Genomic DNA, 25,553 nt, shown 5'->3' with positions numbered 1-25,553 from the left:
TTTTGTTTAGACACTGTAGGGGTACCATGCTCATGCACTGGTACCCTCACCTATGGTATAGTGCACCCTGCCTTAGGGCTGTAAGGCCTGCTAGAGGGGTGTCTTACCTATACTGCATAGGCAGTGAGAGGCTGGCATGGCACCCTGAGGGGAGTGCCATGTCGACTTACTCGTTTTGTCCTCACTAGCACACACAAGCTGGCAAGCAGTGTGTCTGTGCTGAGTGAGGGGTCTCCAGGGTGGCATAAGACATGCTGCAGCCCTTAGAGACCTTCCTTGGCATCAGGGCCCTTGGTACTAGAAGTACCAGTTACAAGGGACTTATCTGGATGCCAGGGTCTGCCAATTGTGGATACAAAAGTACAGGTTAGGGAAAGAACACTGGTGCTGGGGCCTGGTTAGCAGGCCTCAGCACACTTTCAATTGTAAACATAGCATCAGCAAAGGCAAAAAGTCAGGGGGCAACCATGCCAAGGAGGCATTTCCTTACAAAAGGCTCTACCGAAATAAAACAGGTTTGCCTTACATAAAGTCCTGATCTGGTACACTCGTGCTCTCTTGCCTCCCAAGAAATCTAAAGACAAACCTCCTCCTCCCCACTGTCATATGCGCTTCTCGAAGTCCTAATCTGACACTGGCCCTTATTCTCTGGCTGAAGACTTTGCCCCAGTCTATACTGGTGTCTCGAGATCCCTGGGAGGACTATGATCTAGTCCCTCGGACAGATCCAGACCTTGAGCACTTTCAAGTCGGGGCCTCCCCATCTGACTACACTATTCCATAGTGTTATGCATCACGTAGCAACCCTACCATAAGGTAAAGATGTACGCTGCTACCGAAGATAAATCCTTCTAGGTTGAGATGCTCTTGACCCTCAAGCCCTCTGTCCAGTTCCTCCCCTTGCTCAAGGGCATGATTAAGTCTGCCCCCGACATTTTAAAGGGCCAGGTTAACTCTCGCATTGTCACACAACACATCAGGAAAAAATACAAACTGGTGCCCTCTGACCCAGTAGATCAGGGGGTCCTGTCCCACCTGACTTCAGTAGTTACTACTGCTGGGGAAAAAGGTAAAAGTCCAGGCCACTGGGGATGCCCCACCCCTTGGTAAGGACAACAAACAGATAAATGCTGTGGGGAAAAGTAGCAGTAGGTGCATCACCAATTCTGTGGGTTGCATCTCTAGCTATGAAGGAACTCTCAGAGATCAAAGGGCTTTTGCAACACCACCCAGACTAGTATCACAAGCGGGAGGGAAGAGCATGTGGAGGAAGGGTAATGCCATTTCTAACTCAACCATTTGGTGTTATTTGGATACAGCAGGTGCATCGGCCGGGAAAGTGAACACCTGTCATCCTGCAGTGCCATTCCTAGCTAGGCGTGCCTGGCTTGAAGTCAGAGGTGCACCAGCACCTAGTCAACCTTCCACTCAATGGGAACAACTGTTCGGAATGCAGGTTGACTCCATGCTTGAAAAATCAGACACAGACTGCTAAGGTTCCATCTGACAGGCACTCCTTTGAGTCAGCAGCCAAGAAAGGGTTTGAATGCCACTTCCTCAGAAAGCAGCAGGTCTACCACTAACATGGTGGCAGTGGTTTCACACAAGGCTCATTTAGAGGAAATGGCTCCAAGGGGTGAGGTAGAGGCAGCACTGGTAAGGGAACCACCACATCCAAAAACTTGCGTTCCACCCCGTGTCTCAAAACACTGGTTGAGAGAGACTTTGAGCTCTCACTCCCTGCTGGGAAGAGATTACCACAGGCAGGTGGATCCTATCCATCATCGAGCAGTTACTGTCTACGGCTGATCTCAACCCTACCAAGAATTCCACCCACACTCTCAGCCCAGAACATCTCTCATTGCTGCAAGAGGAGTTTCAGTTGGTCCTACTCTAAGGAGCCATTGAACCAGTGCCACACCCCATAAGCATTAGGAAAAAGGTGTTTATTCCCTAAATGTCCTCATTCCCAAGAAAGATGAATCCCTCAGACCAATCCTCAGTCTCTCCTCTCACCAGATATGTATTTTCAGAATACTTCCATATGGTCACCTTACAGGATGTCATCCCCCAAGTGCAGCAAGGGGTCTTCATGGCCACAGGAGACCTGAAGGACACCACATTTACATCTCTGTTCATCCATTTAATCAGCATTAACGCCACTCCATGGGAAGTGGTCAACGCTACCATCTTGAGGTACTACCTTTTGGCATCAGCATAGCTCTTAGGGTCATTACCAGGTGTTAAGCGGTGGTAGCCCCTCACCTCAGGAGGGAAGGAACTTGTCATTCCCTATCTCTATTTGCCTGATCAAGAGCTCAAGCAGACGGGAATGCCTAAACCACACCTAGACTGCAGCCTCCCTGCTTCAGTCTGGGATTCACAGTCCGCGACAGTCGCACTTCAATTTCAACCCTTTCTAGGATCAGTACTCCACTCAGTAGCTGGCATAGCCTTCCCCAGCCCCCAAAGTGTACAAGAATTCCAGCAGCTTCACTCTTTTTCAGCCACTCCATCTACTTCTGGGAATGATAGCTTCATGCATTGCGTAAGTGCTTCATGCCAGACTACATATGTGCCCACTTCAGGAATACCTCTTAAGCCAGTGGTCACAAGCAGAGGGTCTGAGGATCTAGTGTTGGTAAGGGCTAGCACCCATCTCTCTGAAGTGGTGGAACAGCAGCAATCTGTGGCAGGGCAGGCTCTTTACAGACCCAGATGCATCTCTAGTCCGATGGCGAACACCTCAATGGCATGACACTTAAGCGTATGTGGCCACTTCATTGAAGAGATCTTCACATCAACCACTTGGAATGGTTAGTCGTTCATCCATCTCTCAAAGCATTTCTTTAACAGATTCAAGTCAAGGTAGTCCTTGTGTGGACAGACAACGTGACCACCATGTTCTAGCTATAGAAGCAAGGAGGTGCTCACTGTCCTCAGCTTTCTGCCTTCACACAGCAAATCTTGCACTGGGCTATCCATCCCAAAGTTAATCTCCTGTCGGACTATCTTCTGGGAGTGGACTATGACTTTGCAGACCTGCTCAGCAGGATGAAGCAACAAGTCCATGAGTGGAAACTCCATCCTCAAGACCTACTTCCTTACTTCCAGGGATGAGGGCAACCCAAACACATCTTTTTGCCATATACCAGAATTCAGCATGCCCAGATTTCGCCGCTATGTTTTGACACCCCAAGTCCCTGGGCAATCATCTGTGGATTAATTCAGGCAAAGTCGGACACCAGGACCCTAGATGGCTCAACCTTGCAACTTGACTCCTAAGGTCCTAGTTTGGTTAGCTTAACCTACCCCAAGAGTGCATGGGCATACTGATGGAAGCCTGAAGGCTAGTAAAGGCAACTGCTATGCTGCAAAGTGGAAGTGTTTTGTCCACCACTGTACTCCAAAGCGCATAACCCCTCTTATCCCTATGTGCAAGATATTATTTGTTACCTCTTGCACTTACACATGTCGGGGTTATCCTACATACCATTCCAGCTACATTTAGCTGCCATCGCCAGGTACATTTATAACTGATCATTCTTCCTTCCTCCAAATTCTTGTAGTTAAAGCTTTTATGTAGGGTTTTAAGCATGTTATTCCGTCAAGGGTACCTCCAGCACCAGCCTGGAATCTGTGTTGTGCTCACCAGACTAATGTCCACTCGCCTCCCCAGGCACTAGTGTGTTTTACAGTTCTTTCACTTGATACTATTCTCTCTGTATGCATGTACTGTTCCTGTCTGCTCACTACTCCATTCCTGCTGTCACCTTTTGGGCGAAAAACAATCTTAACGATAGTCTGTGTGTAGGAAGTTGGCTCTGTATGTGCTATTTCAAAGTAAGGAATAGCATGCACAGAGTCCAAGGGTTCCCCTTAGAGGTAAAATAGTGGTAAAAATAGATAATACTAATGCTCTATTTTGTGGTAGTGTGGTCGAGCAGTAGGCTTATCCAAGGAGTAGTGTTAAGCATTTGTTGTACATACACATAGACAATAAATGAGGTACACACACTCAGAGACAAATCCAGCCTGTAGGTTTTGTATAGAAAAATATCTTTTCTTAGTTTATTTTAAGAACCACAGGTTCAAATTTAACATGTAATATCTTGTTTGAAAGGTATTGCAGGTAAGTACATTAGGAACTTTGAATCATTTCAATTGCATGTATACTTTTCAAGTTATTCACAAATAGCTATTTTAAAAGTGGACACTTAGTGCAATTTTCACAGTTCCTGGTGGAGGTAAGTTTTTGTTAGTTTTACCAGGTAAGTAAGACACTTACAGGGTTCAGTTCTTGGTCCAAGGTAGCCCACCGTTGGGGGTTCAGAGCAACCCCAAAGTTACCACACCAGCAGCTCAGGGCCGGTCAGGTGCAGAGTTCAAAATGGTGCCCAAAACGCATAGGCTTCAATGGAGAGAAGGGGGTGCCCCGGTTCCAGTCTGCCAGCAGGTAAGTACCCGCGTCTTCGGAGGGCAGACCAGGGGGGTTTTGTAGGGCACCGGGGGGGGGGGGGGGGGGGGGACACAAGCCCACACAGAAATTTGACCCTCAGCGGCGCGGGGGCGGCCGGGTGCAGTTTTAGAACAAGCGTCGGGTTCGCAATGGAAGTCAATGAGAGATCAAGGGATCTCTTCAGCGCTGCAGGCAGGCAAGGGGGGGGGTTTCCTCGGGGAAACCTCCACTTGGGCAAGGGAGAGGGACTCCTGGGGGTCACTTCTGCAGTGAAAGTCCGGTCCTGGGGGCTGCGGGTGCAGGGTCTTTTCCAGGCATCGGGACTTAGGTTTCAGAGAGTCGCGGTCAGGGGAAGCCTCGGGATTCCCTCTGCAGGCGGCGCTGTGGGGGCTCAGGGGGGACCGGTTTTGGTACTCAGTCGTAGAGTAGTCCGGGGGTCCTCCCTGAGGTGTTGGTTCTCCACCAGCCGAGTCTGGGTCGCCGGGTGCAGTGTTGCAAGTCTCACGCTTCTTGCGGGGAAATTGCAGGGTTCTTTAAAGCTGCTCCTTTGGATAAAGTTGCAGTCTTTTTGGAGCAGGTCCGCTGTCCTCGGGAGTTTCTTGTCGTTGAAGCAGGGCAGTCCTCAGAGGATTCAGAGGTCGCTGGTCCCTTTGGAAGGCGTCGCTGGAGCAGAGTTCTTTGGAAGGCAGGAGACAGGCCGGTGAGTTTCTGGAGCCAAGGCAGTTGTTGTCTTCTGGTCTTCCTCTGCAGGGGTTTTCAGCTAGGCAGTCCTTCTTGTTGTAGTTTCAGGAATCTAGTTTCTAGGTTCAGGGAGAGCCCTTAAATACTAAATTTAAGGGCGTGTTTAGGTCTGGGGGGTTAGTAGCCAATGGCTACTAGCCCTGAGGGTGGGTACACCCTCTTTGTGCCCCCTCCCAAGGGGAGGGGGTCACATCCCTAATCCTATTGGGGGAATCCTCCATCTGCAAGATGGAGGATTTCTAAAAGTTAGTCACCTCAGCTCATGACACCTTAGGGGCTGTCCTGACTGGCCAGTGACTCCTCCTTGTTATTCTCATTATTTTCTCCGGCCTTGCCGCCAAAAGTGGGGGCCGGAGGGGGCGGGCAACTCCACTAGCTGGAGTGTCCCGCGGTGCTGTGACAAAGGGGTGAGCCTTTGAGGCTCACCGCCAGGTGTTACAGCTCCTGCCTGGGGGAGGTGTTAGCATCTCCACCCAGTGCAGGCTTTGTTACTGGCCTCAGAGTGACAAAGGCACTCTCCCCATGGGGCCAGCAACATGTCTCTAGTGTGGCAGGCTGCTGGAACCAGTCAGCCTACACAGATAGTCGGTTAAGTTTCAGGGGGCACCTCTAAGGTGCCCTCTGTGGTGTATTTTACAATAAAATGTACACTGGCATCAGTGTGCATTTATTGTGCTGAGAAGTTTGATACCAAACTTCTCAGTTTTCAGTGTAGCCATTATGGTGCTGTGGAGTTCGTGTTTGACAGACTCCCAGACCATATACTCTTATGGCTACCCTGCACTTACAATGTCTAAGGTTTTGCTTAGACACTGTAGGGGCACAGTGCTCATGCACTGGTACCCTCACCTATGGTATAGTGCACCCTGCCTTAGGGCTGTAAGGCCTGCTAGAGGGGTGTCTTACCTATACTGCATAGGCAGTGAGAGGCTGGCATGGCACCCTGAGGGGAGTGCCATGTCGACTTACTCATTTTGTTCTCACTAGCACACACAAGCTGGTAAGCAGTGTGTCTGTGCTGGGTGAGGGGTCTCTAGGGTGGCATAATACATGCTGCAGTCCTTAGAGACCTTCCCTGGCATCAGGGCCCTTGGTACCAGAGGTACCAGTTACAAGGGACTTATCTGGGTGCCAGGGTGTGCCAATTGTGGAATCAAAAGTACAGGTTAGGGAAAGAACACTGGTGCTGGGGCCTGGTTAGCAGGCCTCAGCACACTTTCAATTCAAAACATAGCATCAGCAAAGGCAAAAAGTCAGGGGGTAACCATGCCAAGGAGGCATTTCCTTACACTGTGCCCATGTGGATCGAAGATGAGGAGTCACCAAGTCCTTATGACTTGAAAAACTTTTAGAAGAAAAACAAGTTGTAATTAACGAAGCTCAGCGTAAATAACATTAACTTTACTTCAGAACAGTTTTATGTGATATCACTTAGAGCAATACATTCATCGTGGTAAAACTGTTAATTGATTGGCTTAAAAGTGTAGATCTAAGGATTATTTATCCCTCACAGGAATGGAATCTACCCTCTTACAGCCTTTGGAATGCCGAGACATCAGCAGCCGCAGCAAGAAGTTGTGAAGTCTCCCATCGTCCCTCCATCTGTGAAGACCCCCACACCCGAGCCTGCGGAGCTAGAGACCAGGAAGGTGAATTGGAACAAAGGTTTAGATAACTGGTAGATGCAATATTACATATTTTAAACCAGCATTCTACAGACTAAGTCTCGAGATGAGGGTTGTGGGGGATCTGCTCGAGTGAGTCTGTAGTACTGGATTCTTCTCCTCGCAGTGATTTGGAAGAGTCCTTAGGTATTGTGCTCACCCTGCAGATTCCTTTACGGAAAGGACAGGAACGGAGGACCTGGTATGCTATTTTATTGCTCTTATTTTTAAGGATGAAGTGGCTGCAGGGGTTACTGGCTCTGCCTGTCGTTTCCCCAAGTCCCCCATAACACCTTGTTATTCATGGAGTTTTCAACATGAGCTGTGGCTGAACTGTAGGCCAAGAGTATTTTCAAGGTTCATCCTGATCTCTTTGGCTTTAGAGCGCATAGTTATGCATATTATGTATTGTTTGATTCCAGTTAATGTCCGAAGCGTGTTGGTGCACACTGATGCCTTTGAGGCTAACTGGAATTACCACTTAATGATAGGGTAGAGTGAAACTGTGATACTGTGCATGGCAATTTCAAAACTATCATTAACACTTTCACCTTACTCAGTTACACTTACAGATAATCCTAAGAAATCAACATGCTGTAAAAACATACCTTGATTTGATGCCCTTTGAGAATATTTCAGGGTTGCTAGATTAATGAGAGTTGAAGAAAATGTGTAATTTTTTCAGTTGTAAAACAGAACTCCTTATTCTTGGTACTCCTGGCTTTGGTTTGTGAAGTATTTGAGATGTCCCCTTCCACAGTTTCTCAATGCTGAAAGCTCAGTTTTCCAAAATGTCCTCTGTCCGATTCCTCCTCAAGGCTGAAAATGAAAGTTGAGACTGCAATAGCCCATTGATGCACAATACAGTGGTGGCGCAAAGGGATTATCATTTTTATCCAATTTTTGGGTACTTGCTTGGCCAATGGTTACAATGCAGTATTTGTGGTGGGTACCGTTGTTATCTCTGTGTTCCAGACCATCTCTTCATGACTGCAATGTCAAAATTGTTGTGTGAGGAAGGAACAGCAGCTGCCCTGGCCTACTCAGTCATTCCTAATGTATGTCACCAGAGATCAGTTTGCTCAGTTGAAGACGGTCCATCAATACCAGCCTGAAGTCTAAACCCAGCTGTCTTGTCCATGTGACCTCTTTTCAGTTGAGCCTCTGCAGGCCTAGGCTAGACTTCTCTGACCTGCTGTCCCTCCTGCCTGCCCCCAAAAGTGCCCCTTTTCAGTGCATATGTGACAATTCCATATTTACTCTACACTAATATGTGAAATTTAGTCAAGTTTTTGTAGCACTGTGTAATTTATTGTGATCTAAAAAGTGAATTTTAGAACGAGCATTGGCAAAGCAGGTAGGTCTCACTTTTCTGACCTAGTTCCTTTTCAAAAATTTTTTTTTACCAATGCTGGGCAGCATGACCAAAGAGTAAACAAAGGAAACGTGATACGACTTGTCTGCCTGTGTAATTTTGTAGGCAGATGCGACAATCATTTCTTGAGGTATTTGTATTTTTGCCATTTATAAAGTGCATTTAGGCCACCATGCATCAAAGCGCTAGGAGGTGTCGGATCAAGGGAAAGCAGTACTGTCAAACCTGAAAACAACCATACCTCATACTGACCCCTCTACTGGAGAATAACTTGAAGAGCCATGTTTTCACTTGCTTCCGAAAAGGCCTGTGCAAACTCGGACACCTACCTAATAAGACCAGGATGAGAATTGAGCAACCTAGCTTCTGTTACAGAAAAAGCCCGATCTCCCCATCTCGATTTCCTGCACCATGGCACCCTCACCTTAAACTGTCCTGCTGATCTCAAGGTCCTGGTGGGAACACACCAATTCCGGGTTGATCTGAGATATTGAGACCCTTGCAAATAGAGGGCTTTGAGTCAAAGTGCTTTGAAACCAATCCACTTTAACTGGCAGCCAGTGCAAAGATCTGAGGCCATACCTCACAGAGCTTTGTCTGGGAAGTCCCAGACCAGTCAAGCAACCATATGCTGTAATTTGTGGAGGTAGTTGGTTGATATTAAGATACAGGGTGTCGTAGTAATCTAAGCGAGAGGTGACAAGACCAATGACCACTGACAACCTGGGGTCTTTAGGGAGATAGCGCAAAATATTTTCTTTAAATTTAATCAACCAGAAACAGGAACTCACTTTTCTATTAATCTGGGTGTCAAATGACAACGTATTTTCAAACATGACACCCATGTATTTTGTTGTCCTCACTGGGGTGGGTAATTCATCAAAATTTTTTGGCCAACAGCAATTATTCCGGATGGAGCCGTCCATTCCGAACAGCATGATCTTTTTTTCTCCCTGTTCATTTTCAACCAGTTCCCTCATCCATCTGCAGACTCCTCCCATACACCTTTTAAACCTGTCTGCTACCTCCTCCCAGTCCTCTGTGATGGACACGATTGGAGTATCATTTGCATAGGATGATACTTGAATACCGAACAATCGTACCAATTTTGCCACAGTGGCCACATACAGATTAAATGAGGTGGGGCTTAAAGATGACCCTTGAGGGACTCCACAAGGAAGCTGGAAGGGGGCTGTGCTAAAACCTCCACAACTCACTGATGGTCCTGTCCCCTAAGAAAGACTCCACCAGCTTAAGGGCCCTTTCCTTCATCCCGGTCTGCCGAAGCCTGTCTCACAGTACCAATGGGGAAATTGGTGTCGAAGGCTGCAGACCGGTCCAGCAGGACCATAACAGACGACCCTCTCTGATCCCCTTGCCTACGAATAAATTCTGTAGTGGAAATCAGGGTAGATTCTGTACTGTGCTTCTGGAACCCATTCTGCGATGGATCCAGGAGTTCCAAATCATGAACATACTGTTTTTGTTTCCTCATAAAGGTATCAGTCATCTAGACCATGCCTTTTTGTTCTTTTGGACAAGACTCTGCTCCTCTACCTGAGTAGTCCAAGTCGTGGCACTGCAAGTGAGGCTTTATTTGTGGTCTAGGGTTTGTTGCCACCCTTTAGATAGGTCTACTGCAAATGGGTCCCTCTCCCTGGTAAAGCATCTGTGCTGATGGTAGACAGTCAACTTGTGGAAGGAGGCCAGCATTTATCCAAAGTGGTGACAGCCAGCAGAAATCGAGGCCAGCCAAAAGGTCGGCATCATCTTAAATCCTAACATTTCTACAATCATAACTGTGACTCATTTTTTGGCTTTACCCTTTCCTACCTGGGCATTATGGGTCGCAACTCCTGAAAATTACGTGTCTCAGTGCCAGGAAGCCCACGGGTGAACATGTTCTTTACTAAAACACATGTTGATCAGACAAACCTTTACAGTTTTCATGGTTCCTCTGCCATTCCTACTAGAAGACAGGGAAAAAAGGATAGACCGTTTATCATGCCGGCAAGACAAGCACCATTTTGTGAAGACTTGCATATCATGTCCTGTATAAGGTTGCACATACACACAAACAACTGCACAAATACATTTTTGCACACAGCGGTGTGCTCACTGCCACACAGGACAGTTAAGGAGAGGCATGTAGACATGAGGGGCATGTTCACTTTCTTCACATCACAGGTATGCTTCCTGTTCCCACCACTACCAGTAGGAATTTGGGCACTCTTTTTGTTGATAGCTTGTCATTTAAAAGTCCGGTAAATCACACCTTAGACATGCCTTTGGTTCATTAAAATGCTTAGGAAAATGTTTCCTTACCTCCAGCATGAATGGAGAGTCTCTGCCATATTTGCATTGGTTATGTCTAAAGTTGATTATTGTAATGCCCTTTTCCTTAATTTGGACAACGTCTTGATTAATAAGCTGCAATTGGTTCAGAACGCAGCTGCTAGAGCGGTACTTAACCTTTCACGGTGGGCAGCAGTCAGGGAGTCTCTCAAACAATTACACTGGCTCCCGGTGGCTCAGTGTATTATTTTCAAATTGCTCTGCTTGACGTATAAAGCAACTCATGGGATAGGCCCTCGCTACCCCACCACCAGGCTCTGTTGGCATGTTCCTAAGAGAAATCTGAGGTCCTCTAAAGCATACCAAATTCAGATTCCCTGTACTTATAAGGCCAAATGGGGTGACAAAGCTTTCACTGTGGCTGCTGCCAAAGGTTGGAACTCACTTCCTTTGAACATCAGGCAAGAACCCTCTTACCTAAAGTTCAGGAAACTGGTTAAAACATGGCTCTTCCCTTGATAGCCTTCGCTCTGTGCCCTGGCTTGTATCCTTAATTCTTTTTTTTCTGTCTGCTGTTATGGGTGGTTTTCCCTGGATCTTGCTTTTTTTCCCCCTCCCCGCTCACCTTTTTAGCGCTTCAATGCTTTGTGAGTTGGAAGGCACTTTACAAATACGGTATACATACATACATACATACATACACATCCAAAGGGATTTGGTGCTTTGACTGGCTTGTAGCAGAGTTATGCTAATGTAGCTCGTCTGCCTTGGCTAAAGTAATTAGGGGGGGGAGTAGCAGGGGTGAATCTCAACAGATTAGAATATGCCCTGTCACCATACCCAACTTTCCCTTTGGTTTACTACCTCTTGGACCTGGCCCTTTTGGAAGGTTCATCCCCTAACTTTTTGCCTCCTTCCTCCTAGGACTCTCTGCACTTTATCAGTGCTGATTATGCTAAAGTGCAGGTGCTCTCCCTTCTAAAGTTGGTATGATTGGCTTATACCTAATTGGCATATTTAATTTAATTTATCTGCAAGTCCCATACCCAGGGCCTGTAAATTAAATGCTACTAGTGGGCCTGCAGCGCTGCTTGCGCCACCCACTGAAGTAGCCTTTCAAACCTGTCTCAGGCCTGCTAGCGCAGGGTCTGTGCGCAGTTTTCTGCCACAGGGACCTGGCATCTAAATGTACTTGCCAGGCCCTGAACACCCATTTTACTATATGTAAGTCACTCCTATGGTAGGCCCTAGCTAGCCCTATGGGCAGGGTGCTTTGTATGTAGAAGGCAGGACATGTGCCTAGTAGTGTGGACTGTCCTGGTAGTGACACAGCCTATTTAGTTTCACTGCTGCTTGTGCTGCCTTCTCATAGGATTGCATCGGAAATGCCCTGCCTTATGTCTAGGGGTATTGTCTGATTTTTATGGGGGGTAGCGTAGGCATGTTTGGTATGATTGTAATGGTAGTGAGAAATGCGGCTTACTGGTGTAAGTGGATTTTTTTATTACAGAAATGCCACGTCTAGAAAGTGAACATTTCTCGGAGTTTGACTCTGTTTTGCATCTTGACTCCAATCCACGTCTGGGCAGTGAGACAGTTGGGCTTTGTGCATACTTTTCAGACAGCCTGTACATAGGGAGGCTGGAGGTGTCGGAGGTGCATCTGCATTTTGAATGGTCTTCCGGTGCTGAGAAAAGGGGGAGGGGAGGCACACGGGCATGTGAATAGGCTGTGCCCTGGCCTCACCCAAAAGGGATGTTTGCCCCCCACTTGATGTTTGCAGCCTGTGCTGAGAGAGAGGGGGCACTCCCAGAACCAGTTGTAACTGGTTGGAACCTCCTCTCACCTTTTTTTGTTACCCCATTGCAAAACTGTAGAAGTACAGGAAATTTTCCCTCACAATGGGGAGACATTTTGGAACTGAAACACTTGTACCTGGACACAGAATACCACTGTAGGGACTCCTCAGGAACCGCCTTGGACTACTGCTGCTGTGCTGACCTGTGACCTGCTGGGTCAGTAGGAGGACTGCCAACTGCCTGTATCCACCTTGTGCTGGCCTGCTGCCCTGTGCTCCATTTTGTTGTGTACCCCCAGGGGCTGGAGGTGGTGGCCCCTGACCCCTGCCATCATCTGTTAAAGCGCCTGGAGAGCGCTTCTCTTTATGCTCCAAACGCTTTGAGAGCGTTCGGTTTCATTACATCGAATTGCATTGGGAGCGCTTCTATTTTGATTTGCCTCGTGCTCTGAAAGCACGTTCTTGTGCCAAAGAAAACTGACCCCAGCGCATTGCCGTGAGGGTAATCACTGCAGCGACCTGGGTTTTGGCAATTTCAAGTGCGAGAGAACCGCACAGTTCTGTGCCCCTGGGGCACAAAGAAAAGGAAATTGGAGTGAGCGCGCTCCTATTGGTCCCCCCAGGGTGAGGCACGCTCCGAGGAGGGCCCCTGGGGCACCAGACACCCTAACTTAAGGCCGATCACCGCTGCGGCCCAGGCAGGCCTTTTCCTTAGTTGGAGGACTGGCTGGAGATGAAGCCTCATCGGAAGCTTTCCGCCCCACCGGGCCCCTTGTTTGATCCTTGGAGATCGGGGGGGGAAGGAAGCCTCATCAGAGGCTCCCCGCCTCACCGGAGCCCTGATTGTGTTGTGGAGACCGCGGGCGGAAGCCTCGCTGAGGGCCCACCGAACCAAAAGGTCCCCACTGGAGCCCCTAATTATTGTTGTAGCTTTGCTGATGTTTGACTTGCCATATGCTTTCTAATGTTCCTGGTATGGGCATTCATGGTATTTCTGTGACAAGTGCATTTCTTTAGTAATGTGATTCCTGACTACTGATTATATTGCAGAATAATAAGTAACCTGTGTTATGTGAGACTACTGCTGATTTCTGCAAAGTAACTATTATGTAGCATTCTGACAAGTCCTTAGGTAGCCGGGTATTACTGACGTGTACAATACAGTTTATTTTTATATAACTTGGAATTGTTTCCTTTGTGGTGGGGCTAGTGCGTCATGTGTGTTGTGCAAACGCTTTACACATTGCCTTTGGGATAGGCCTGACTGCTCGTGACAAGCTACCAAGGGGGTGAGCAGGGGTTATCTTGGACGTGTGACTCCCTTGCCCTGACTAGAGTGGGTGGGTTCTGCCTGGCTTAAGTGCATACCCTAGCCAACCAGAAACCCCATTTCTAACACTACCTAACAAAGGTATTGCCCAGACCATTTTCTGTGCACTAAGGCCATTCTTTGTCACTGTATGGGGTTTATAATACACTTTCACTACCACCAGCCTCCTGTCCATATTCAAATAAACACTGCAGTTGGCAGGCAGAAACCGAATTTGCTCTACTTATAGCAACAAATAAAGTAACAAAATAATGCTCCAAGTCTGCAGTATGTGTATTTTACTCACTTCAGTAAAAACATTGAAACAATCTGTAGCCTATACTGGGGTAATGTAGCGTAGCTCACCCACCCTTGCCCTTTCCGTTTAGTTGCGAACAGAAGTAGTTGCTCTGTCGTCTACCCTGGACTAGTGATGAGGCATTATGAGGTAGTGCTGGCTCGGTGCTCTCGAAGGTGAGGTGGTATGGCCTCAATAGAGGTTCAAATTGACAACATATATTTGTTGTTTAAGGTCTGTATCAGGACGGGACTACAGGTGTTTATTTCCCTCAGGCAGGCCACTGTGTTCTTTCTCCACTTGCACTCTTCCCAACCCCCCCATCCTCCCCTTACCCCCCCCCACCCACCCCCAACCTTCACAATCATTTGCCACCATCGGTTGATTTTGTTGATATAGGGTGATCTTCTGTGATGGGTACACAGTGGGGACCCTGTATGTAAGCAAGAATAGTATCCCAGATTTGACTAACCCCTGGAGGTCTAGGTGCATCTTGTATTTGCACCTTTACAGTCAATTGAATGATACAATAATGAATGAATATTTGAAACATTGTGTCCTAAAGTTGTGGAAGTGCTTCTGTAGGTTAAAATGTTCTATAAATGAATATAGCTGGTGTGGGGAAAGCATATCAAACTAATGGTATATCTTGTGTAGAACAATTACATACCACAAATCAAAACGAAGTCTCTCAGTATTGATACAGGCACATAATAATCTTAAGGGTTCTGATTTTGTTCTGAACCAGTAGGTATGTTTTTTTTTTAATGCAGGTTAATCTCAGATTGCGAGGAATGATTTGTCGTGTAGTACCTTACTCCTGTATATGAGCACTAGTTTGTGCAGCATGTAATGTCTCTCTTTGATTTCAGGTGGTTCTGATGCAGTGTAATATCGAGTCTGTGGATGAGGGATCCAAGCATCATGTATGTTTTTTTTTTTTATGGCAATTTCAAATACTTTGTTTTGGGGGTAGAATCTAAAGAGTGTAGTAAGAACACGTTTTTGTGATGTCCATTTCATTTGCATGTACCATTTATGCCAGAAGAAAGGTCATCCCTAATTTCATACAGTCGCACTGCTACTGCTTTTGTTCGTTGAAGGAGTTTTGGAGTGTGACATTATCAATCTTAATATGGAGTTGTTTAATTTGATCAAGTAGAGAGTACTTGAACATGGGAGGGCTTGCACAGTTAATGGGCTTTACTCCAGACTGTCATGCTCTGTTGTTGGCCTTATCGTCCATGGCATGTACTATTGAATCTAGCTCACATTCTAGTGATCACTGATTTACTAAGATTTAATCTCCTGTACATTTTCCGCTCAAGGCCCAGTATAATTCCCAGTTTGCTGGCTTCCAGTTTGATCCACTGACTCGGTTATGCAGTTCCAGTTGAGTTAGATTATGCCTTATTTCCATTATCGCTTCCTTAGTGGGCCTAAGGCCTCGGGACATGCATATTCCCATTGAAGCAGGTAAGTGCCATACTTTAGTTCACTAAACTGCTAGCACTGATCTTGTGGCTGCGGTGTATATACACTTAAAACAGAAGGACTTTCACACTGATGCCGAATCGTGGGACAGGCTGTCACTCCTCACCTTCTTGAAAGGCGCATCTCTTTTAGACATATTGTGGAAGATAAGGTGATTATTTAAGGTGATTAACAAGCCTTGTTCACTTCTTGGCATACATTTGGTGTATCACGTGTATATACATGATTGGCAAGTGTGATATTGCTGAATAAAAGCCATTTCATATCTAATTGGCACATCACCAATGTCCCCTTGGCTGAATTCTAACAGTCTGATTTAGGCCATCCTCCATTGTGCTGCTTCCTACCTTTAGCAGGTATTGATATTCAAGAAGCCACGCCAAACCTTAGGCTGGCTTATTTGTTTAAGATTAATGCACTAACATTACTAAATCACTTCACCATTTCTGCAGTCCAACAATACTGACCTCCGAACATGGTGGTATCTGAGCTGTTGCTAACTGCCAAACTATGCAGTGCAAGAAGTATAAAACTAACTTGAGTAACTGCAAGGGAACGTTACCAGCAATGCACTGATCCTCAGGGTTTCTCTAGTAAACCAAACGATACCTGTGCCACCAGGTGACTCTCGCAAACTGAACATTACCTGTGCTATGTCACGAAAGGCTCATTGTTCGCTCCCTATCCATCTCCGACACCAGCAATCAAAATATGCCTTTACTTCTCATCGGGCAACACTTGCCATCCAGGAACCCAAGGCCATACTCCCAGAGATAAGAAACAGCATTTCCAAAACGTTATCCAGGGACTCCTGTAACCGAAACAGAACTGGCACACATCATGTGCTCATCTCCTACATCTGACAGTAGAGGTTGGAATTACTATCACTCATTGAAACATGGCTAAACAACGGGAATGTTCTAGGAGTCTCTGTAACAAAGACCCATAGAAATATTTTCCCTGAAGTGTAGAGAGTAATAATTCAGAGTATCTCTCTCATGCAAAATAAACCATACACATTTACTTTGAATAACTACAACTGGCCCATAACCCCTCTCCTAATGATATGATTTTGTTTCACTCTATATATCACCTACCAAAAAATAATTTGTTCCTGAACGCATTTACAAAATCTGAACAGCAACCTACGAGAAGTCCGCTTAAATTGAGAGAATCTGAAAAATAGAACTTCACTTGATCCAAAGTGTTCTAGAAACCCATAGTATGAAAGTTTTGTGAGCCACAGGGACCTACCTAAGGCAAGATACTACTCCTTGTAAATGCAGATAATGTCAAAGGAGGCTTACCTATGTCAACAAATAGAATGCTCCGATTATTCCATCATCCCCTTAATTCTCTGGATCTCAAAAATGAGTAAAGCATCACACTACTTTGGATAGACCGTACATGCTCTTAAGCACATCTCATTTGGCACTTTTGCATTTGCTTTAGCTCCCACAGTGAACCTCCAAGTAGAAATTATGTCCTTTCATCTATTTCTCTTAACAGAGCAATTATGCAAGCAATCAACAAAATAGCACCCTACCAAATGAGGGAAACGTCACAAAAATAGTCAACCTATACTTCTGTAAAGCACAGTTTTTAATAAGACAAACACTCAAAATTAGAAAAGAAATGAAACTATGATAAAGCTAAAAAATCCCGGTCTGCACTTGAGGCTGCTTTAAATAAAAAAAGAAAAAAATACCAGCATGTCATAAACTCAAAGGTCTTTATACAGAGCGGTATACACACAGACCAGTTCTACAAAAAGACACCAGTTTGTGCTTCAATCACTACTAACTTGTGCGATAAATGTGCCCTTGTGCACCTGAAGGCGATCCGTGAACAGGTGGTGAAACTGTAAAGTCCCCAAACATAGGAAGAGGTTCCAATTGAAACAAGTCCTGCCTAAAGGTTCAAGGCTGCTCTCGATATTGTTCAAAAAGCCAGTCCCTTTCACAGTCCTGTTCCCTCGTAAAGTCTGCTGGTAAGTTGAAAACTTGCTGTAAGTGCAAGAACGCTGAGCAGGACTCAACCCCATCCAGCTACTTGAAATTGGGAAAAAAGGTGCAAGGGTGTCTCGAGGAAGCTAGCATGGTATGTGGTGAGCAGCTATGGTGTCTGAGTCTTGCACAGTCTTTTTCCAAAGTTCTCCTGTTGGGGAAAAAAACAGGTACTTGCCTCTTCTCTCTTGGTCGCTAGGGGCACCGTGGTACTTAACTTGGTTCCTCCAGCTCCCATCTGCAGATTCCACTTCCTTGGGTGTGGGGACTGCCATTCACATTCCACTTGGTATATGGTTTGGTCTCCCCGAGGGACTTCAATATTTACTATTGTTTTTACTATTTGCTAGTGTTTTCTGTGCTAATCAGACTTTTAATGTGTAGTGTTTACTCACCTCCTAGTGTAGTATTGCCTATTCAGTAGTTTAGTAGTTGTGTTACATAATAAAGTACCTTTTGTGTAACACTGTGGTTCTTTCATGTGTGTAAGTGCTGTGACTACAGTGGTATTGCATGTCTCTAGATAAGTCTTGGCTGCTCATCCACAGCTACCTCTAAGGAGCCATGGAGCTTCCGAGACACTGTCTACACCTCACTAATAGGGGATACCTGGTATAAGGTGATAACCTCATAGGTGCTCACCACACACCAGCTTCCTACAGCGAGTCCGAGGTGACCCTCAGCAGCTGGGAGTCACACCCACAGGTGACCCATGGGCAGCCAGCACAAGAGTCGCAGGGATGCCTACTCAGAACACCTGAAGAGGAGTCCCGCGTCTCTGGAGCAGCAGGCAGGAGACTGCACTTTGCAGGAAGGAGTGGGGGTAGCTGGGGCTACACTGAGCCTGAAGATCCCTTGGAGGAGGAACAAACGTGCCTTGCTAGCTGCAAGCGTTGCGGCGCACAAGGTTACTGTCCTGCAAGGAGAGGTAAGGGCTTACCGTCTCCCAAGTTGCACAGCTGGTAGAGATGACCAAGGGAACCAGTCCAGACCACCACCTGTGATGAATGTTCAATGCAGGTCAATAGGAGAGAGGATCCACACAGCTGGTCGTCGTTGCACTTGGTGCAGATGCAGGGGAGTCCCACATCACTTCAAGGGAGATTCCTTCTTCTTGTGCGGGCTGAAGACTTGTCGTCCTTGGAGGATGCACATCCAGGGAAATGTTGCAGTTGCTGGAAGGAGCCAGAGAAACAATGTTGCAGAGTGTAGTCGTCACTGGAGTTGCAGATTGTCGGCTCCTGGAAGGTCCAGTTGCAGTCCCGTTGGCCAGAAGATAAAGTAAATGATGCAGAGGAGTCCTGCTGGAATCTTGCACGTTGAATCTGAGGACCCACCCAAGAGGGAGACCATAACTAGCCCAGAAAGAGGGATTGGTCACCTAGCAGGGTGACCACCTATCAGGAGGGGGCTGACATCTGCCTGACCTGGCCACACAGATGCTCCGAGGAGCCCCTGCCCACCTTGGATTCAAGATGGCAGAAATTAAGTGGCCACCTGGAGGAGCTCTGGGCACTACCTCTAGGGTGGTGATGGACAGGGGAGTGGTCACTCCCCTTTCCATTGTCCAGATTTGCGCCTGAGAAGTGACTGGGGATCCCTGGACTGATACAAACAGTTTCATGCAAGGAGGGCACTAAATGTGCCCTTAGAGGCATACCGGTGGCTTGGGGAGGCTACCCCTTCCCAGTTATGCAACGCCTATTTCCACAGGAAGTCCTTTGTTATGCCTTCGTCTGCCTGAAGCAGGACGACGACAGCAACCTGTCTGAGGGGTGGCAGCAGCATGGGCTACCTGGAAAACTCCAGAAGACTGGTAGAAGCAATGATGGGGGTCCTCGAAGGAGCCCCCCCGAGTGCATGGAATCATACAAACAATACTGACATGTTTGATACCAAACATGCCCAGATTCGGAGTTACCATTATATAGTTGGACATAGTGACTTATGTCCAGTGCACGCATAAAATGGCGTCCCCACACTCACGAAGTCCAGGAAAATTGAACTGGAGTTCTTGGTGGCACCTCTGCCGGTGCTGGGGTGCCCTCACATACAGGTATTTATACCCTGCCCTCTAGGCTAGGAAGGCCTGCCATAGGGGTGACTTACAGGGACCTGGTAGTGAAAGGGTGCATGTACCCTTTCACACACACTGCAAAGGCAGGCCTGCAGAACACTTTGCACGGGCTTCCTATGGGTGGAATAATACATGTAGCCCATAGGGATCCCCTAGTACCCCGATGCCCTGGGTACCTATGTACCATATACTAGGGGCTTACATGGTGATACCAGTATGCCAAATGTGGGGTGAAAAAGGTTCCAGCAACCAAGTTTTAAAGGAGAGCATCATCACTGGGGTCCTGGTTAGCAGGATCCCAGTAAACACAAACACACTGGCACAGGCCAGAAAGTGGGGGTAACCATGCTAGAAAGAAGCTACTTTCCAACATCGACCAACTGACCTTCACCTAGTGTTCGAAGCCGTAGTAATATTCTTCAGTATTTTTATAAGAATACCACTTAGTGGTAGACCCCACGGCAACATAAACCTGAGCTCCCTCCCAGGTGGCATAAGATTTCAAGAGAACTATACTTTGCACACTTATAGGCTTCCAGTACTCTTACCCAATCCTGGTTTTGTACTGGTCCTCTACCCCCTGCACTTGTACCTACCCTTAGTCCTTTTCTTTCTCAACCTTTGCCCTCTTACTAAACTTCCTTTTCCTTTCTGCCCCACCTGTAGAATTTTAACTCATTTGATTGCCCAACTGTGGATTAAGTGCTAAATGTGCTGTTTCAGTGCTCAATATTTATTTTTATTGCTGGTGACTACCCAACAGTTTATTACAATGTGTTGAGCTTTTAGTCTCCTAAGGACCAGGTCCTTGTACCAGCTCCCCTGAGACAGTCTCCTGCCCAGCTTGCCCACTGCCACCCTCTGCTGCCTGGTTTATGTTCATTTGTCTGCTCCTTTTTATCTCTGTTCTGCTCCTTTTTGGCTCAGTTTTCACACTTTTCTGCACCTTCCCCCCCCCCCCCCCCCCCCTCCCCCCCCCCTCTTTTCTGCTACTTTTCTTCTTTTCTGCACCATTTCTCCCTCTTTTCTGCTAGCTTTCTGCTCCTTTCACCCCCCTCTTTTCTGCTTGTTTTTCTGCTTCGTTTTCTCTTTCCTACTCGTTTTTGCACTGCTTGCCTTTTCTGCTCCTTCTCCTCCTTTCCCTTCTCCTGCCACCCAGCACCTCACCCTTCCCCCACTTAATGGAGGCTCTAACAAGGCCGTATCAAAGGCATGCTCATCTATGCCCAGCGCCAGGAGCCATGGCTCTCCAGCCACCCACTGTTTATCCACCAAGGAGCTCAGACCCATGAATCCTGGGCGTCAACTGTTACACTGCATCTCCTTGTGCTATCAAGGACCCTACTCCTGCAGAAACTGCTGCTTCTCCTGCAGTACTGAGTCACCAGCCCACACAGGACCCCACACTGCACCCACCCGGAAGCCATGGTCAACCCCAAACCTCTCTGTAGTATCCTGCTTAATGCCCGATCCCTCTGCAAACATACCACGGAAATATGGGACACATCACCTCCCTCTCACCAGACCTAGCCTTCATCACCAAAACCAGGCTAAACTCCTCCTCGAACCCCGACATCACCACCCCAACACCAGACTGTTACAATATCATGCTCCGAGACCGCGCCAGCAAACATCATGAGGGCATCAATCTTATTCAAGAACACCACTCTATGCACTGCAGTCAACAACACCTCAACCCCTCAAACACTTCAATTTCCAACTGCAAATGTCAAAAGTACCTTAAGAGGTACCCTCGTATACAGACCCCCAGGACCCCAACCGCCCTTCTGCAACACCATCCCCAACATCATTGCACCACTAGCAATCGACTCCAACCACACTACATTCTACACTCCGACCTCAATTCCCTCATCAACCCCAACAATGCCAACTCCACCACCCTCCTTGAGAACTTGAGCAACATAGGCCTCAGCCAACTGGTCAGCGTACCCACACACAGATGGAAACACTCAACCCTCCTCTTTACCTCCAGTTACAGTCCGATTCAGCCACATCACAGAACTCCCCTGGTCTGACAACAGCATCATTCACTTCAATGTCGCTGACACCCAATACACCACCACCACCAACAACCACAGAGCCAACTGGAGCAGAGTTACTGAATCACAGTGGACGCAGGCACTCTGCTCATCCAAACCCAAGCCCTCATCCAACCTAGACCAGGCTATCCTGAACTTCTCCTCCTGGATCACCAAATGCACCGATTCAGTTGCTCCACTGTACCCAGCCAGAACCAACACAACCTGTACACCAACTGGTACACTCCTAAGCTCAGAGCCACCAAGTGCAGCTGCTGCAAACTTGAAACAATGGCGATCCACCAGGAACCCTCAAATAGAACCCACAAAACAGACTTCAGCAGCTACCACCGACCGTTCAAGGAGAACCAGAGAGGCCATCATGACCAGCCTTGAGCCGCACAACAGAACTTTTCAAAATAGTCAGAAGATCCACAGAGAATACACAGAACACTATCCATCCCTCTTAAGAACTCTGCAGCACCCTCTCAGACTGCTTCCACAGCAAGAGCGCCACCATCTATAATAACTTTGACCCACAATCACCAACCTCGGCTCCCTAGACCTCTCCTCTGAGCACACCTACAGCACTATCTCCACATAGGCACTGCTCACCTCTGAACTCGCCTCACTCCTAGTGTCATCAGTTCACTCCGGTGCACCCACTAACCCATGCCCCACCACCTTTTCAACCTCTGAACCAACCTCATCCGCACAGAACTCACCAGCATCCTCAACACCATCACATTGACATTTTTTCCTGGACAAATGGAAACCTGTGCAAATCAAACCTCTCCTAAAGAAAAGAAGAAAAAAAAAACTACAGACTCCCCTCCTCAATTCCCCAATTAACTCAAGAATTCTCATCCCATCTCTCTACTCCCCTACCCGGCCAAAGTACTTGAAGGCCATCGCTCAGCAGCTACCTGGATGAATGTAGGAAGTTGGCTCTGTATGCACCATTTCAAAGTAAGGAATAGTATGCACAGAGTCCAAGGGTTCCCCTTGGAGGTAAGACAGTGGCAAAAAGAGATAATTCTAATGCTCTATTTTGTGGTAGTGTGGTCGAGCAGTAGGCTTATCAGAGGAGTAGTGTTAAGCATTTGTTGTACACACACAGGCAATAAATGAGGAACACACACTCAGAAACAATTCCAGGCCAATAGGTTTTTGTATAGAAAAATATATTTTCTTAGTTTATTTTATGAACCACAGGTTCAAGATTTACATGTAATACTTCAAATTAAAGGTATTGCAGGTAGGTACTTTAGGAACTTTGAATTAGCAAAATAGCATATACAGTTTTTACGTAAATCACATATAGCCATTTTAAAACTAGACATTGCAATTTTCAACAGTTCCTGGGGGGAGTAAGAGTTTTAGTTTTTGCAGGTAAGTAAACCACCTATGGGGTTCAAGTTTGGGTCCAAGGTAGCCCACCGTTGGGGGTTCAGAGCAACCCCAAAGTTACCACACCAGCAGCTCAGGGCCGGTCAGGTGCAGAGGTCAAAGTGGTGCCCAAAACGCATAGGCTTCAATGGAGAAGGGGGTGCCCCGGTTCCAGTCTGCCAGCAGGTAAGTACCCGCGTCTTCGGAGGGCAGACCAGGGGGGTTTTGTAGGGCACCGGGGGGGACACAAGTCCACACAAAGTACACCCTCAGCAGCACGGGGCGGCTGGGTGCAGTGTGCAAACACACGTCTGGTTTTCAATAGGTTTCAATGGGAGACCAAGGGGTCTCTTCAGCGATGCAGGCAAGGGGGGGGGGCACCTCTGGGTAGCCACCACCTGGGCAAGGAAGAGGGCCACCTGGGGGTCGCTCCTGCACTGGAGGTCGGATCCTTCAGGCCCTGGGGGCTGTGGGTGCAGAGTCTTTACCAGGCGTCGGATCTTAGAAGCAGGCAGTCGCGGTCAGGGTGAGCCTTGGGATTCCCTCTGCAGGCGTCGCTGTGGGGGCTCAGGGGGGGCAACTCTGGCTACTCACGGTCCCGCAGTCGCCGGGGAGTCCTCCCTGAAGTGATTGTTCTCCACAAGTCGAGCCAGGGGCGTCTGGTGCATAGTGTCAAGTCTCACGCTTCCAACGGGAAACGCAAGTTGTTTCAAAGTTGCTTCTTTGTAGCAAAGTCGCAGTCTTGGGTGAACAGAGCCGCTGTCCTTGGGAGTTCTTGGTCCTTCTAGATGCAGGGCAGCCCTCTGAGGCTTCAGAGGTCACTGGTCCCTGGGGAGAGCGTCGCTGGAGCAGAGTTTAGAAGGGGGGAGACAGGCCGGTAGAGCTGGGGCCGAAGCAGTTGGTGTTTTCGTCTTCTCTGCAGGGTTTTTCAGCTTAGCAGTCTTCTTCTTCTTAGGTTGCAGGAATCGGAGTTCCTAGGTTCTGTGGAGCCCCTAAATACTGAATTTAGGGGTGTGTCTAGGTCTGGGGGGTTAGTAGCCAATGGCTACTAGCCCTGAGGGTGGCTACACCCTCTTTGTGCCTCCTCCCTGAGGGGAGGGGGGCACATCCTTAATCCTATTGGGAGAATCCTCCATCTGCAAGATGGAGGATTTCTAAAAGTCAGTCACCTCAGCTCAGGACACCTTAGGGGCTGTCCTGACTGGCCAGTGACTCCTCCTTGTTGTTCTCATTATTTCCTCCGGCCTTGCCCCCAAAAGTGGGGCCGTGGCCGGAGGGGGTGGGCAACTCCACTAGCTGGAGTGTCCTGAGGTGCTGTAACAAAGGGGGTGAGCCTTTGAGGCTCACCGCCAGGTGTTACAGTTCCTGCAGGGGGAGGTGTGAAGCACCTCCACCCAGTACAGGCTTTATTACTAGCCACAGAGTGACAAAGGCACTCTCCCCATGTGGCCAGCAACATGTCTGGAGTGTGGCAGGCTGCTAAAACCAGTCAGCCTACACGGGTAGTCGGTTAAGGTTTCAGGGGGCAACTCTAAGGTGCCCTCTGGGGTGTATGTTACAATAAAATGTACACTGGCATCAGTGTGCATTTATTGTGCTGAGAATTTTGATACCAAACTTCCCAGTTTTCAGTGTAGCCATCATGGTGCTGTGGAGCTCGTTTTTGACACTCCCAGACCATATACTCTTATGGTTACCCTGCACTAAGGTTTTGCTTAGACATTCCTCTCAGGGTGCCATGCCCACAAACCACTACCTGTTGCTTAGGTAAGTCACCCCTCTAGCAGGCCTTATAGCCATAAGACAGGGTGCACTATATCACAGGTGAGAGCATAGCTACATAAGCAATATGCCTCTACAATGTTTAAGTCCGTTCTTGGACATTGTAAGTGCAATGTGGCCATACTGAGTACATGGGGTGGGAGTTTGTCATTACGAACTCCACAGCTCCATGATGGCTTCACTGAAGACTTGGAAGTTTGGTATCAAATTTCTCAGCACAATAAACCTACACTGATGCCAGTTTTGGATTAATTGTAAAATTCACACAGAGGGTATTTTGGAGATTCCCCCTGTATTATACCCAACCCTTTAGTGCATGGCTGACCAGTCTGTGCCAGCCTGCCATTAACAGACAGTTTTCTGACCCCCATGGAGGAGAGAGCCTTTGTGCCCTCCAGGGTCCGAAACAAAGTCTGCTCTGGGTGGAGATATTTCACATCTATCTGTGCAGGAACTGCAACTGTTGGTGGTAAACCTCAAACGCCATGCCTCCTGTTACAGTGCTTGAGGGCACTCCAGCTAGTGGAGATGCCCACCCCCTGGCCCAAGCCACACTTTAGGCGGCAGGTCCTGTGGGGAAAATTGGGAAAAACAGGAAGGAGTGACCACGCCAGCTAGGATCACCTCTAAGCCTCTAAGTTGCCCTGAGCTGAAGTGGACCCCTTCCTTGCAGAATCCTCCGCTGTGGAGGATAGGAACTAATAGGGTTAGGAATGTGCCTAGCCACTCCTTCTTCCCCCCCCACATCCCCCCCTCCTTCCACTTCCTCAAAGGCAGTGGGCACTCTAAGGGTGTAGCCGCCCTCAGGGACGATAGCTATTGGCTAC

The 25,553-nt window shown here is 47.7% G+C and overlaps 1 protein-coding gene across 1 annotated transcript in view; it reads left to right on the top strand.

The window, feature by feature from the left end:
• The window catches only part of NRBP1 (nuclear receptor binding protein 1), a 228,668-nt gene that overhangs the window by 139,032 nt on the left and 64,083 nt on the right, over window positions 1-25,553 (top strand). Inside the window, exons 13-14 of the mRNA XM_069233574.1 lie at window positions 6,714-6,849; window positions 14,812-14,865. Of these exons, the coding sequence (XP_069089675.1) occupies window positions 6,714-6,849; window positions 14,812-14,865 (190 nt within the window). The remainder of the gene's footprint in view (window positions 1-6,713; window positions 6,850-14,811; window positions 14,866-25,553) is intronic.

This window comes from Pleurodeles waltl, chromosome 5, assembly GCF_031143425.1.
Source record: "Pleurodeles waltl isolate 20211129_DDA chromosome 5, aPleWal1.hap1.20221129, whole genome shotgun sequence".
Taxonomy (NCBI): domain Eukaryota; kingdom Metazoa; phylum Chordata; class Amphibia; order Caudata; family Salamandridae; genus Pleurodeles; species Pleurodeles waltl.
Note: the sequence above shows the minus strand (reverse complement) of the source record. Positions and strands in the feature narration are given on the sequence as shown.